General features: G+C 40.7%; 1 protein-coding gene across 2 annotated transcripts in view; it reads left to right on the forward strand.

Annotated features, from left to right (window-relative positions):
- The first annotated feature begins 3,705 nt into the window (after positions 1 to 3,705).
- Positions 3,706 to 14,861, forward strand: part of LOC128850266 (ubiquilin-1-like) — a 36,342-nt gene continuing 25,186 nt past the window's right edge. For both annotated transcript variants that reach the window (XM_054053276.1, XM_054053277.1), the window contains exons 1-2: positions 3,706 to 3,864; positions 11,835 to 11,986. In XM_054053276.1, coding sequence (XP_053909251.1) covers positions 3,706 to 3,864; positions 11,835 to 11,986 — 311 coding nt within the window. The remainder of the gene's footprint in view (positions 3,865 to 11,834; positions 11,987 to 14,861) is intronic.

Here is a 14,861-nt window from a genome sequence, read left to right on the forward strand (position 1 = left end):
TGTTTTCATTGGATTTCCTCTTGCTATTAGCATACTTTTAAAAGCCCTTCTTGTTGTCTGACATAAAACTGGCCAGTTTCAGCTCTAGTTGAGCTTTGGCCTTTCATGTCTTCTCCCTGCATCTAAGAACCACAGCTCTGTAATCTTCCTGTGAAGCCTGACCTCACTTCCAGAGATCATACAGGTTCTTTTTCCTCTTGAGCTCTATGAGGAGTTCCCTGTTCGGCCAAGCTGCTCTTCTGCCCTGCTTGCTTAACTTATGACACAATGGGATTGCTCATGTCTGTGGTTTTAAAAGGTGGTTGTTAAAAACTGACCAGCACTCATGGACTCCTAAGCCCTCAAAGGCAGATTCCCAGAAGACACTGCTAAGTAGCTCCCTGAGTAGCTTAAAGTTTGCTCTTTTGAAATCCGGGATAGGAACTCTGCTGTCCTTTTTTCTCATTATACTGAAAATTTTAAACTCAATCATTTCTTGATCACTGTGGCCAAGACAGCCACCTACCATCACATCCCCCACAAGTCCTTCTCTATTCACAAACAATTAGTCTAACCTGGCATCTTCCCTAGTTGGCTCACTGAGTACTTGTGTCAAGAAGTTATCTTCCACAAACTTCAAGAATTTCCCAGACCTGCTCATCACAGCAGTACAATATTCCCATTTGATGCCTGGGAAGTTGAAGTCTCCCATAAGGACAAGAGCTATCTATCCAGAGATTTCTCCTAATTGCCTATAGAGTAACTCATCAGTTTATAATAGAGTTCACATTAGTGGTCTGATATGGCTGTTGAAGTTTAGACACTTCACTGGAAGGAGAGTTGTGCAAGATTTCTGTCTAGCTTGAATCTTGATCTGTTTATTAATAAGCACTTTGTACTGTATGAAGTTACTTGTCTGTACATAAAGAAGCTGCACTGCTGCAGTAAATGCTATAATTGTAGGCGAGGAAAAAGGAATGGCATAAAAATTAAACTGCTGTCTCTAATATCAAACATATTCTAAAATATATTATTTAGGATGAGAAGTTGATGCAGAAAAGTTGTGCAGATTACAGAATCATGGAATATCTTGAGTTGGAAGGGATCCATAAAGATCGAATCCAACTCCCCGCTCCTCACAGAACTACCTAAAAGTAAATCATATAACTAAGAGCATCATCCAAACCCCCCTTGAACTCTGACAGGCTTGGTGCCATGACCACTTCCCTGGGGAGCCTGTTCCAGTGACTAACCACCCTCTCAGTGAAAAACCTTTTCCTAATGTCCAATCTGAACTTCCCTTATGCAGCTTCATTCCATTTCTTTGTGTCCTATCACTGGTCACAAGAGAGAGGAGGTCAATATCTCCCCTTCCCCTGCTCCCCTTGAGGAAGTTGGAGACTGTGATGAGGTCACCCCTCAGCCTTCTCCAAGCTGAACAAACCAAGTGACCTGAGCTACTCCTTGTAATCTTGCCCTTGAGACCTTTCACCATCTTGTTTGCCCTCCTCTGGACACACTCTAATAGTCTTATGTCCTTCTCATATTGAGGCACCCAAAACTGCACACAATACTCAAGGTGGGTCTGCACCAGTGTAGTGTAGAGTGGGACGATCACCTCCCTCGACTGGTTAGCTATGCTATGCTTCATGCACCCCAGGACAAGGTTGGCCCTTTTGGCTGCCAGGGCACGCTGTTGACTCATCTTCAACTTGCCATCAACCCAAACCTCCAGATCTCCTTCCACAGGGCTGCTCTCCAGCCTCTCATCCCCCAATTTGTACCTATAAGCAGGACTACCCTGTCCCCATCTACCATAATAGATGATTATAGAAAGAAGAAAAAAAAGCACAGGAGGAAGGAAAGAAGTGGGGGAAAAAAGTAAAACCAAGAGTAAACAAATGAAAAGTGAAAAGATCATGTTAAAAATAAAAACAGCCTATGGAGAAGTAAGAACTCAAAATCCTTCGCTGGATCATTTTCATTTTCTATGCATTGTGTATAAGCTGTATTCTGAACTACAAGCATGTTGTCATGTTTCAGGGTATTTTCTACCTTGACACTTTCAGTATAGGCAAATAAATACCCTTTCCCATTTTATCTATACCAAAATTAAGATGATGAAACTACCATCACAACTTCCACTTTGCTTAATTAAGAGCTTTTTATGATTTGCAAGTTATTATTTTATATGAATTTGTATTCTTTGTCCTTCAGGTATTCTCAGTAAGTAACACAGATGATTAATTCTCTCATCTGACATGTAAACATGAAAACTTATAAATCTACACTAAGTTAAAGCAGACAGTATTTGTACTATTTCAGTACAAACTGTACTCCAAATAATAATACGATACAGCAGTGTAAAATTATATAGTCAGCATAAACTAGCATATAAGCTAAGAGCCATGGATGAGGAACATCTTGTCCTTTGATCTGTTTGATTTCTGCTTGAAATCACTACTTGATTGCAGTACAAAATGTTATTTCATAATGGCCCTCATTCTGCCACTCAATAGGACAATATCTCACTAGCTGTATCGGAACACTTTGTAGGGTCAAGTTCTAACGTGTGGAAAAGGAAACGGCATGACCAAGGAAAGTTTCAGTGGTTAAACATGCTTGAAATAATTTTTACTGTAATAAATTGAAGACAAAACTTGGGATAGGCTTTAGCTATTTTTCGCTATTCCAGTTTTAAAATCTTTTAACAGTTGTTTAATTGGTTTAGTGAAAATTTACTGCATCAATTTAAATAGTTTCTGAGAAATTATCCCAATAGTAGACCAAGCCAACAAATCACTTGATGAATCAGACTATTGCAGGAAAAGGTAATTCCAGAATAACTTAAGGATAAGGGAGAAAGGATATTTGACTCTAGAATTAAAAGCCATTCGTATAATTGATACTAAAACAGGGATACAAATCTGGAATTTCCTATCTGATGGATAGGAAAATCACTAATGTTTTGGGAAAGGATCTAATTTGGTGATACTAAATTTAAGTATGGATTAAGGGGGGGGCTATGGTGTGTGTGTGTGTGTGTGTGTGTGGTTTTTTGTTTGAAAATCTGATTCCCAGCTATGGAATGCTTCCATAGTAATTCTATTTTTAAAGTGGTAAAATGTTTTTATTTGAGATATTAAATTTTATCATTAAGCTGATGCTAAACAAGTAACCTAGAAGGAAAAGTCAATTTTATGATCTCTCTTCACATACATTCAGAATCTGTATATAATTTTCCTCCCTCTCTTTTTAACATGAAAGTCACACAGGACGTGGCACGGCTTTGTTTCTTCATACAATATCATTGAGCATTATATTATACACAGGTAACAGTGTAAATTATATGTAGGACATAAACACTTTAACATTGTAAAACTCATAATAACATTTTTAATGCATATATTTGGAACTTCAGAGTACTGGAGTCACTTGGCTATATCGAAAATGAATGTAAAACTTCCATATGTCAGTTTAAGAAACTATTTGTCACTGTGTCTATTTAAGATTCAAAATCTTCAAAATACTGATCCTAGCGCGCAAGCGCGCCGAAGGCAAACTCATACCTGCGGAGACAGCTCCCCCTTTCTAGTAACTTCCCCAGTTTGAGGCGTCATCAGTGCGCGCCGCGGGTGAGCTGGGTTGTTTCTGTACGCCGCTTTGGGGGCTAGTCTATTGCGTGGAGGACTCGCCTGGAATCGTGCGAGTCAGGCCCCACCCGCCATGTCGGAGAGTGCGGAGAGTTCCGCGGGGGCCCACAGATCTTCTGAGTCCTCCGCTCAGGGCTTCGCTGCTGCCGAGCCGCGGATCATCAAAATCACGGTGAAGACTCCCAAGGAGAAAGAAGAGTTCGCTGTGCCGGAGACCAGCAGTATCCAGCAGGTGAGGGGTCGGGGATGCGGAGAGCAGCCGGGGGAAGAGCCCTGGCCTGTGGTTTCCACCTCCTACGCTGGAGGGTGAGGGCCCTTCGCGATGACGAAGCAGCTTCTGCTTATCTGAGCTGTTCTCGTCGCTGTTGGGCGAGTATCGGGGCTGGCTGGCCCTGCCTTGTGAAGGACCGTTGCTAACTGAGGCTATCAAGAGTAGTAGTGAAGAAACCTGCGTCGTTTCCTCCCTGTTGCGATGCTGAGAACCGGCCCGGGAGGTGGATGTAGCTCGTTTCGTAATTCTGAGTTGCCCTGGTAAGCTGACAGTCTGGCAGTAGGAGTCACCTACGTGGCAGTGCTATAGTGCCAATAATTATCTTGATCTAAAATTGGCTTTAGAAACAGCTATGGCAAAGATTGCTTAATTTTAGAAAAGCCACATCTTTAGACTATATAAAACTTCCACTACAAATAAAGTACAGCTTCTGCTGTGTTTCAGTGTATTAGTGTCCAAGAACTCTGAGTTGTTAGAGCCTTTGTTCTAAGTTTTTATGAAAGTTAGTATCTCATTGTGCCTTTGCTTCAAGAGAAACAGTGGCACTTATTGAATCATTGACAGTTTCCTGCAGCACTTCAGTTTTTTGGAGGCCTTCCATGTGAGTATTTGCCAGGACTTAATTTGTTTAGATTAGGAGGCTGCAAATCATAAGAAATCATAGGTCAGAGAGTAAGGCAGCTATCTATAAAGACAGTCTTCTACTCGTGAAGGATGTAGATATTGCTATGCTAAAATACTTAAAAAGGTGAAGTTCCCTGAAGGAGAGTCAGAGCTTACTTAATTTTCTATAAAATTTCTCTGAAATTCAGTGTATGCAGCTTGATGTCATGGTATTTTTTTTTTTTGTGTGCAGTTGGTAACTGCAAACCTCTCAAAAAAACCCCATTAGATATGTAATAGTGCAACTAATAGTGCAACTGGTATGTAGAAATGGAGCTTTAAACCATTTCGTGCTGATGAGTCAGAAGACACGTTGTTTTCAGAGAGGAAATGCAAAATGTGAGTTAAAAAACTCTGAGTAGTGATCTAGCCAGGGTGCTGGCTCTATACATTTTACAGACTCTTGTGCCATCTAGTTGTAAAATTCTTTGCAGTTGTATTTTGTATTTTTATAAAACATGCTGGTTCTAATTTAAGTTTACAACCGTTCAAAGTTGAGGAAGATTTTACTATGTTAGAAGACTTCAGTAACATAAGATTTATTATTGCTCATCCTATGTTGTGCCTCTAGAACAGGCAGTATGTAGGTTAGAATGGAAAATAACCCTCAAGTACCAAACTCCTCTGGGAGGTCAGTTGATTGTGTCACCCATCTGCCTGTCTTTTCCACCAAACTTGTATGATTATGCTGAGCACAGCTTGGCTCAGTATTGGGACAAGGACCAAATATTTGCTTTCTTGACTTGGTACTGAACTTTCAGGCATGTACACTACTCTGTACAAAGATTTCTGTTCATGGTAGGTCAAGATGAATACCTATAAACCTGCTGATTTGAAATTCCAATACACAGGAAACTTTAGCTCAGTTAGCTCTGTTTGTCTTTCATTTTTTTCCTTTGTTTTATTTTGTGGGTTCTGTGGGCTTGACTTAACAGTGTGTTTTGGTAAAACTCATGCACAGAGAGAGTAAGCAATCATGTTGCAGACTACACGTACGTTACTGTCTCTTCTTAGTGAATGACTTGAATTCTTTGAGTAATGAGGTGTTGGAACCAGTTATGTTAAAAGCAATTCTACTTTCTTCATTTAGTCTGTTTACCCCGTAGGCACAGCGTAGCAACATTGGCAAAATTCAAGATGTTATTATAATTGATTCTGAGTTACTATCCACCAGCATGTATGTAGACTTTAAGATATCAAATTATGCATTTCATAAACACTATAACTCTTGGAGAATAGCATAGATTGCCTTATATTTTTAATTATTAGGCTAACAGAGTTTGGATATAGCAAGCGTATGCTATTACTTTTAAAAGCCTGCAGTTCTTGCAGAGAATTATTGACAATCCTATGGTTATCTGAAACTTTCAGGATAAAGTCTGTTTGGAAAAGTTAGTGAAATCAAGTTTAGTTCATATAGCCACAGAAAACAGTTTATTTTTTTCTCTTTTTTCTTCAGTGAGGAATATAGTTTTCAGTAGTAATTATTATTATTATCAGTGTAGTGTATATTTTTAAACTAATTATATACCTGAAAATTGTGCTTCCTGTACTACGCTGAATTACGAACAAACTTGCCTACTGAACTATATGTGTAAATGTATACATTGTGTTGGGACTCTGTTCATTGACAAGTGGAAACATGGTTAGAGTTGTATACTTTGTTTAAAATGTGAATAAATATTATTGTTGAAACTTTAAATCCATAGATCCAGTACTTCAGATTTGTGCCTGGCTTTCAGAATTGCAAGTTGGCCGTATTTGACATATAAAGATCACGTGTACGTGTTAAGGGTGGCATCAGGTGATTTGGTAGTGTAACATCTTTCCTAACTTCTGTATGCTTTTAATATTTCTTATAATGCTTTATTTCATAAAGACAGCTTAATTTCAGTTCTTTTAACATAACCAGTTCTGTTTTCCCTGTAGTCCAGGGATTACTGAACAGTACAACCAAAAGAGGTTAGAACTAATGTAGTCCAATCCATTCTTCTTTTTCAGTGTTACGATCTAGCTTTCTGTCGGCACTTAAGGAACTTGAGTGCATGAATTCTTTAGCACCAAAGTTAAAGCATTGGGTTTTTTTTTGCCATATTATGTTTCAGTGCACTGAATTTGCTGTTTGATAGCATAGAAACTTTTAGAAGATAGTATATTGACTTCCCTGATGGCTGACTTAGATACATCTTGAAAATATTAGTTATATAGCCAAGGTACTTGACAAATCTTTCCTGACTGGCAGGTATAATAAAATATGAATACCTATTTAAATAATAGTGTGAAGTCTCTTGTTTACAGATGCTTTTATTGACAGTGAGTTTCATTTTGATGTTTCAGTATAAGGGTAGGTCTGGTGGGTTAATCTTGGCTGGCTGCAAGGTGCCCACCAAGTGACTCTGTCACTCCCTGTCCTCAACTGGTCAGGGGAGAGAAAATATACCAAAAGCCTTGTGAGTAGAGATAAAGACAGGGAGATCTCTCAGCAGTTACCATCATAGGCAAAACATTCTCGACTTGGGGAAATTTATTACCAATCAAATTGGAGTAGGATGAAGAGAACTAAAACAAAATCTTAAAACACCTTCCTCCCATCCCTCGCTTCTTCCCGGGCTTAACTTCTCTTCTGAATTCTCTACCTCCTCCCCGTGAGCGGCACAGGGGAATGGGGAATGGAGGTTGCAGTCAGTTCATAACACCTTGTCTCTGCTGCTCCTTCCTCCTCATGTTCTTTACCTGCTTCAGCTGCAGTTCTTCAAGAACTCCTCCAACGTGGTCCATTTCCACAGGGTGTAGTCCTTTAGGAACGGACTGCTGCAATGTGGGTCCACCACAGGGTCACAGGTCCTGCCAGAAGCCTGCTCTAGTGCGGGTTTTCCACAGGGTCACAACTTCCTTTGGGTGCATCCACCTGCTCTGACATGAGATCCTCCATGCACTGCAGGTGGATATCTGCTCCACCGTGGACCTCCGTGCATTGCCATGGTCTTCTCCACAGGCTGCAGGGGAATCTCTGCTCTGACACCTGGGGCACCTCCTCTCCCTCCTTCTTCACTGACCTTGGTGCCTGCAGAGTTTTGTCTTGCATATTCCTATTCTTCTCTCTTCCGGCTGCTGTTGTGCAGCAATTTTTACCCTTTCATAAATACGTTATTACAGGGACGCTACCACAGTCGATGATTGGCTCATATGGGAAACTATTGTCAGTGATTGGCTGATATGGGAAAATATCAGTTTAACAGTGTTTACTCATTTAATAGCTATAACCTCTAGACCCTTTTCTGCAGAGGAATTATGCAGGCAGTTGCTTCCCAATCTGCATTTTTCTGGTTAATTATTCTTAAGAGTACTGTCGTGGTTTAACCCCAGCTGACAGCTAAGCACCACACAGCCACTTGCTCACTCCCCCTCAGTGGGATGGGAGAGAGAATCAGAAGGGTAAAAGTGAGAAAACTCATTGGTTGAGATAAAGACAGTTTAATAGGTAAAGCAAAAGCTGTACAGACAAGCAAAACAAAATAAGGAATTTGTTCACTGCTTCCTATTCAGGTGTCTAGCCATTTCCAGGAAAGCAGGGCTCCGTTATATGTAATGGTTACTTGGGAAGACCAACGCCATCACTACAAATATCTCACCTTCCTTCCTACTGCTTTTATTGCTGAGCACAACGTCATATGGTACTTCTTGTGCACCCCCAGCCTATTTGCTGGTGGGGTGGTATAAGAAACAGAAAAGGCCTTGATGCTGTGCAGGTACTGTTCAGCCACAGCTAAAGCATCCCTGTGTTATCAACACTGTTTTCATCACAAATCCAAACCAGTTATGTACAAACTATTATGAAGAAATTTAACTCTATCCCAGCCAAAACCAGTACAAATACACATTCTGTTGCAACATAAAACCAACAGAAATTCTCATAATTTGGTACAAAGGTAATTCATAAGAATAAAGAACTACCATAGTGTGCTGGACCAGAGATTAATTATGTTCATCCAAACTCATTTGCTATCATATTTTCCACAATATGTTGTTACAGTGAATTCCACAACTTAGTTGTCTTCAGAATGCTGATACAGTATAATCAACATTGTTAACTTTATCCTAAACCTTGTCATACATTTTTAGAAGCAGCTATTTATCCATGTAGTTAAGGAAACAAGACACTTATAGAGCTTCACCGTGCACTGTCTTAATAGTGCCAGTATGCAGGTATCAAAGCATATACACTTCCCTTTCTCTACTAACATGCAGCCATGGTAATTAGACAATCTGTAAAAACAGCACTACAGTAAGAAATGAATACAACAGACTGTGTACCAGGACCACAAAAGAACTCCTACAGTAATGAATGTGGATGATCCACATATGCAAGGGATCTCTTTCCAGCCAGCATAAGATGACTGTTATGAATATCGAGCCACAATTTTGTCTAACTGAAGCATATCTATGTTAAAAGCCCAACAGAGCTGCAAAAAAAGTGTCAGGTCTCTTCATCAGCATCACTGAAATTCAGTACAACTTTGAGACTTCTGAATGAGAAGATATGAACTGAACCAGCCCTTCTGTTTGATGTTTCATCCACAACAGATTTTACAAAACCTAGGTTGTCATCCAAGATGTTTTGCAAATAAGTCTCCTGATTATTGTTAAAAAAGATACCATCAATAACAGATTAGCATGTCTACAGCACACTTTACTTTTTGCTGAGGCAGAGGTTAGAGAATCATTTATGTATCAGTCCAAAAGAATCCTGAAACCTATTTTTAATACAGGTGTGGGGTTTTTTTGTTTGTTTGTTTTAAATTGTCAGTATCAAATATGTTGCTTCTGAAAAAAGAAAATATCAAAGAGTAATACAATTCAGTCTTCAGCACCACCCAGTCTCTGCCAACACTGGAAGATGATTAGCCCTAGGCTGAAGTTCAGCACAGATCACTGCTGGCTGTATTGCAAAATAAAGTTGGGGAGGGTGGAGGAGAGGACTTTTTACCATCCTTTATGGGCAAAGATTCCTCTTTGCTATTCTTCATCTCTCACTGTCAGCCATAACTAAACTGCAAGACCATTCTCCCATAGCAAATGGCAAAAAAAAAAAAAAAAAAAAACCAAAAAAACAGGTTTCTTTAAATTCAAACAGTAAAAGAACAAGAGTAATGACTGGCAATTGCATTCTTATTCTCAAGGGTCTTATCTGTGTGGCTTTCATAGGACTCCCATCACTCTTACTGGCAACAAAGAGTTCAGAGAATGAGGTGCTCCAGTGCCAGGTTAATGAAAAAAGCATAAACTCTGGAAACTCTTAGATGTGAGCAGTAAAGACAACTAGCTCAATTTCCTTTACCCTAAACTGAATTTTAATTGTCAATCCAGTACACATCATCTCAGTGTCTCGTTAAATGTATGCAATTGACATCAAATGGTGGAAGGGAAAGGAGACAACAATGAGAATTCATACATATTAAGGCAGTTGTAAGAAAAGAATCTTTGGAGTACTAAATCTTCAATTTGTACAACTGAGCTACATAACACTATCGGTAAATTAGAGATAATGCTTTATAATAGTTTGGTGCTTAGGGAAACCAGAATCAGGAAGAGTTCAAATTCTTGCCAGCTGGCTGGGAATGATTAACATTTCCATTTAATTCACCTACCGCACTATCTCTTCCCTTTTTATTAATATGTAGATACTGCAAACAATGGTTTTGGCCAATTATTTTTACTGTTCAAGAATTCATACTTGAAATCATTTCAATAGTACTAGCCATTACAATATCAGAAAGGTGTTCAGTTTTATCTAAACTGAAAAAAGGGCTTGAAGTTGTAGAAAAGTAATGTTTCTCCATACCTAGCACCTAACATGTTCACAGAAACTAGTTGATTGTACTGCTCCAGTAACTAAGTGCTGCTCAGGGCAGGAGGTAGAGAATTCAGGAGTGAAGTTGAGCCCAGGAAGAAGGAAGGGGTGGGAGGAATTTGTTTTTATTTCTCATTATTCTACTCTGATTTGATTAATTTAATTAGCCCGAGTCGAGTCTGGTTTACCTGTGATGGTAATTGCTGAGTGATCTCACCGTCCTTATCTTGACCCATGAGCCTTTCATCATATTTTCTCTCTTCTGCTGTCCAGTTGAGGAGGGTGAGTGATAGAGTGGCTTGGTGGGTTCCTGGTGGGTTCATGTCTGAGTAATTTAGGTAAGTAATCAACTTCAAGCAGGAACTGATTAAATGGCTTCCTAGAATGCTTGCAAGTCTCAGTATTACCAGTATAAAGGCTGACTTAAAAGATGTTTCTCCGAGAACTGGAACCAGCTCTGTGTGAGCAGACTTCTAAGTGACCAAATGCTGCTTACTACCCAAGCACAAAGATTTCTTACCTCTGTTTTGTCTCAGGCTCATTTTTGGGGAATCTGGAGGGCTTCCTAACAGCCTAAGATCCTCTCTGAAACATTTAGTGTACTGACTAGTCATGTTGAATAATTTGATTTGGTTTTCTTATATTTGCCTTTTTACATTTTGTGAACTAATTGCTTTTTATGCGAGAGTATTTTTCTATAGAATAATGAATCTCAGTCAATAGTCAGTCAAAGCATAACGTGGTTGTTATCGGTTAAGAAGGCAGGAAGAAATTCAATTGCTTTTCCAGGGTCATCTGTTTTAATGAAGGTATGATTTCATGGTCAGCTGAAATGTGTGGCTATTCACTGTGCATTTCATTTAGCTGCCATGAGTTGGATGAGAGAGCAGAGCCACCTAAGAAATAATTTTTGACTGTATGGAAAAAAGATTGCTAGTTTTGACACATGAAAGGTAGCAGTAACATGTCCAAGAAGAAAGGATACTGCACCTTTCAGTGCCTGCACAAATGTGGACGGAATTAACATAATGTGCTGTTGCATTCTCAGCATTTCAGCAATGGGTGGTTTCAATGGCATGTGTATTTATTGCATCATGTGTACGTGCCTGACTGAAATGGCAGTATAGTCTTTAAGTGGAAGACAATTTTTGTTATTGCCTGCTATATAGTTAGTGGTCTAGATATGAAACACCTCATTATAATTGTATGGAAAAAGAATGCCTTTTTTTCCCATCTACCTTTGGATAAAAAGAAAGTTGAGATAACTTAGTGAAGTGTTTCTAGATTGTATAAAGCAAAGCATCATGCAAGTGAATTAATATAATAAATGTGAGTAAAATAGTTCTTCCTTAAATTATTAAGAAATTAATAGTTCAGTATTCAATTACATAACTATATAATATTAACTTCTGTTTAGTTCAAGGAACAAATATCTAAGCATTTCAAGTCCCACACTGATCAACTTGTTTTGATATTTGCTGGAAAAATTTTAAAAGATCAAGATACATTGATTCAGCATGGGATTCACGATGGACTCACTGTTCACCTGGTCATCAAAACACAAAACAGGTAACCTGACAGATGAGCGATCTTCTTTTTACCTCTAAGTAGTAAAAATATTCTTAATTCCTGCTGTGATAGATTTCTCTTGGGCAAACCTAGGTTTGACTAAAATACATTCAAAAGCAGTACAAATAGTCCTGCTATGAACAAGAGAAGTAACCCGAATTCTGTAAGGTTGTGTCCCTACATATCATACATACACCTTTTTAAAGTTAATATTATCTTCTACACTGAGCCATTACTATGAAATCACTTGAATCAGCTCTTTAGTTACATTTGGTGCAGAATAACAGTCTGAAGACAATCTGAACAGTCCTTGATGTGTTTCACTGCATGGTAGCACCCATGCTTATACCCCTGCAGTAGACAGGTGTGGTGAGTATTCAAATTGGGCAAACAGCCTTTAGTGCTTGTGCGAGTTTATCATAGCATAAAGTTTGTGTAACTACACTGTTACTGTGCTCTTACAGTCTTAAAGAATATTGGAATTCTTATATTAGTCTTGTGATGAAATAAGACTTTAACTTAATTTGGCATTCAGTGATGTGTCCTACTAAGGTGTGGTATGGAATAAATCCTGTATTATAGACTTTGCTAGCCTTTCCTTCTTTCAGCCCCGGACATGGAATTAGTATTATTTGAGCAGGTAGGTGTACATCATGATCCCTAAAACAAGGCAAGGGCTGAGGAAGAAATTAGTTGATAGGTACCCCAGGATTAGGATGAAAAGACGGTCACAGTTGCAGTGATGCCCATCCATTTTCTTAATGTGAGAAACTACTGTTCCAAAGAAGAAGTGATGAGATTATCATAGAATAGTTAGGATTGGAAGGGACCTTAAAGATCATCTAGTTCTAATTCTCCTGCCATAGGCAGGGAAATCCCACTAAATCAGGCTGCCCAAGGCCCCATCCAACCTGGCCTTGAACACCTCCAGGGATGGGGCATCCACAACTTCCCTTGGCAACCTGTTCCAGTGTCTCACCACTCTCATGGTGAAGAAATTCTTCCTAATGTCCAGTCTAAATCTGCCCCTCTCCAGTTTGTACCCGTTCCCCCTCATCCTATCTCCACAAGCCTTTATGAATAGCCCCTCTCCAGCTTTCCTGTAGGCCCCCTTCAGGTACTGGAAGGTGGCTATAAGATCTCCTCTGAGCCTTCTCTTCTCCAGGCTGAACAGGCCCAACTCTCTCAGCTTGTCCTTGTAGGGAAGGTGCTCCAGCCCTCCGATCATCTTTGTAGCCCTCCTCTGGACCCGTTCCAACAGCTCCATATCCTTCTTATGTTGAGGATTCCAGAACTGGACACAGTCTTCCAGATGAGGTCTCACAAGAGAGGAATAGAGGGACAGAATCACTTCCCTCGACCTGCTGGCCATGCTTCTTTTGATGCAGCCCAGGATAAGTTTGGCCTTCTGGGCTGCGAGCGCACATTGCTGGCCAATGTCGACCTTCTCATCGACCAGCACCCCCAAGTCCTTCTCTGCAGGGCTGCTCTCAATCACATCATCCCCCATCGTGTACTGAAAACGGGGATTGCCCCAACCCAGGTGCAGGTCCTTGCACTTGGCCTTGTTGAAGCTCATGAGGTTCTCAGAGGTCCACTTCTCCAGCCTGTCCAGGTCCCTCTGGATGACATCCTGTCCTTCTGGTGTGGCAACTGCACCACTCAGCTTGGTGTCATCTGCAAACTTGCACAGATCTCCATCTGGATTTCGAGCCATTGACCACTACTCTTTGAATACGACCATTCAGCCACTTTCTTATCCACCATACTGTCCACCCATCAAATCCATATCTCTCCAATTTAAAGAGAAGGATGTTGTGGGGGACCGTGTCAAAGGCTTTACAGAAGTCCAGATAGATCACATCCGTCGGTTAAATTATATATGTCTGAGAATCACAGAACAGTTGAGGTTGGAAGGGACCTCTGAAGGTCATCTGGTCCAGCGGAGTCACCTAGAGCTGGTTGCCCAGGACCATGACCAGGCAGCTTTTGAATATTTACAAGAAGGGAGACTCCACAACCACCCTAGGTGGTGTCCCAGTGCTCAGTCACCCTCAGAGTAAAAAAGCGTTTCCTGATGTTCAGGCAGAACCTCATGTGTTTCAGTTTGTGCCCATTGCTTCTTGTACTGTCACTGTGCACCACTGACAAGAGCCTGGCTCCCTCTTCTTTGCACTCTCCCTTCAGATATTTATACACATTGATGAGATCTCCCCACCCTCCCTGCCAAGCCTTCTCTCCACCTAGCTAAACAGTCTCAGTTCTCTCAACCTTTCCTCATAGGAGAGATGTTCCACTCCTTTCATCATCTTTGTGGCCCTTCATTGGTCTCACTCTTATACCGGGGAGCCCAGAATTGGACATGGAACTCCAAGTGTGGCCTCATCAGTGCTGAGCAGAGGGGAAGGATCACCTTCCTTGACCTGCTGGCATCACTTCTCCTAATGCAGCCCAGGATACCGTTAGTCCTCTTTGCTGCAAGGTCACATTGCTGGCTCATGTTCAACCTGGTATCCACCAAGACTCCCAGGGCTTTTTATGCCAAATTGCTTTCCAGCTGGGTGACTCCCATCCTATATTGGTGCCTGGGACGCAGGACTTTGTACCACTTCTCCTTGTTGAACTTCATGATGTTCCTGTCAGCCCATTTCTGCAGCCTGTCAAGGTCCCTCTGGGTGACAGCACGGCCCTCTGGCATATCAGCTGCTGCTCCCAGTTCTGAGTCATCATCAGACTCGCTGAGGGTGCACTCTGCCCCATCATCCAGATCATTAATGAAAACGTTAATCAGAATTGGACCCAGTATTGACCCCTGGGGTACAGTGCTAGCTCCTAGCCTCCAACTAGATTTTGTGCCACTGATCGCCACCCTCTG

The sequence above is a fragment of the Cuculus canorus genome, chromosome W, assembly GCF_017976375.1.
Source record: "Cuculus canorus isolate bCucCan1 chromosome W, bCucCan1.pri, whole genome shotgun sequence".
Taxonomy (NCBI): domain Eukaryota; kingdom Metazoa; phylum Chordata; class Aves; order Cuculiformes; family Cuculidae; genus Cuculus; species Cuculus canorus.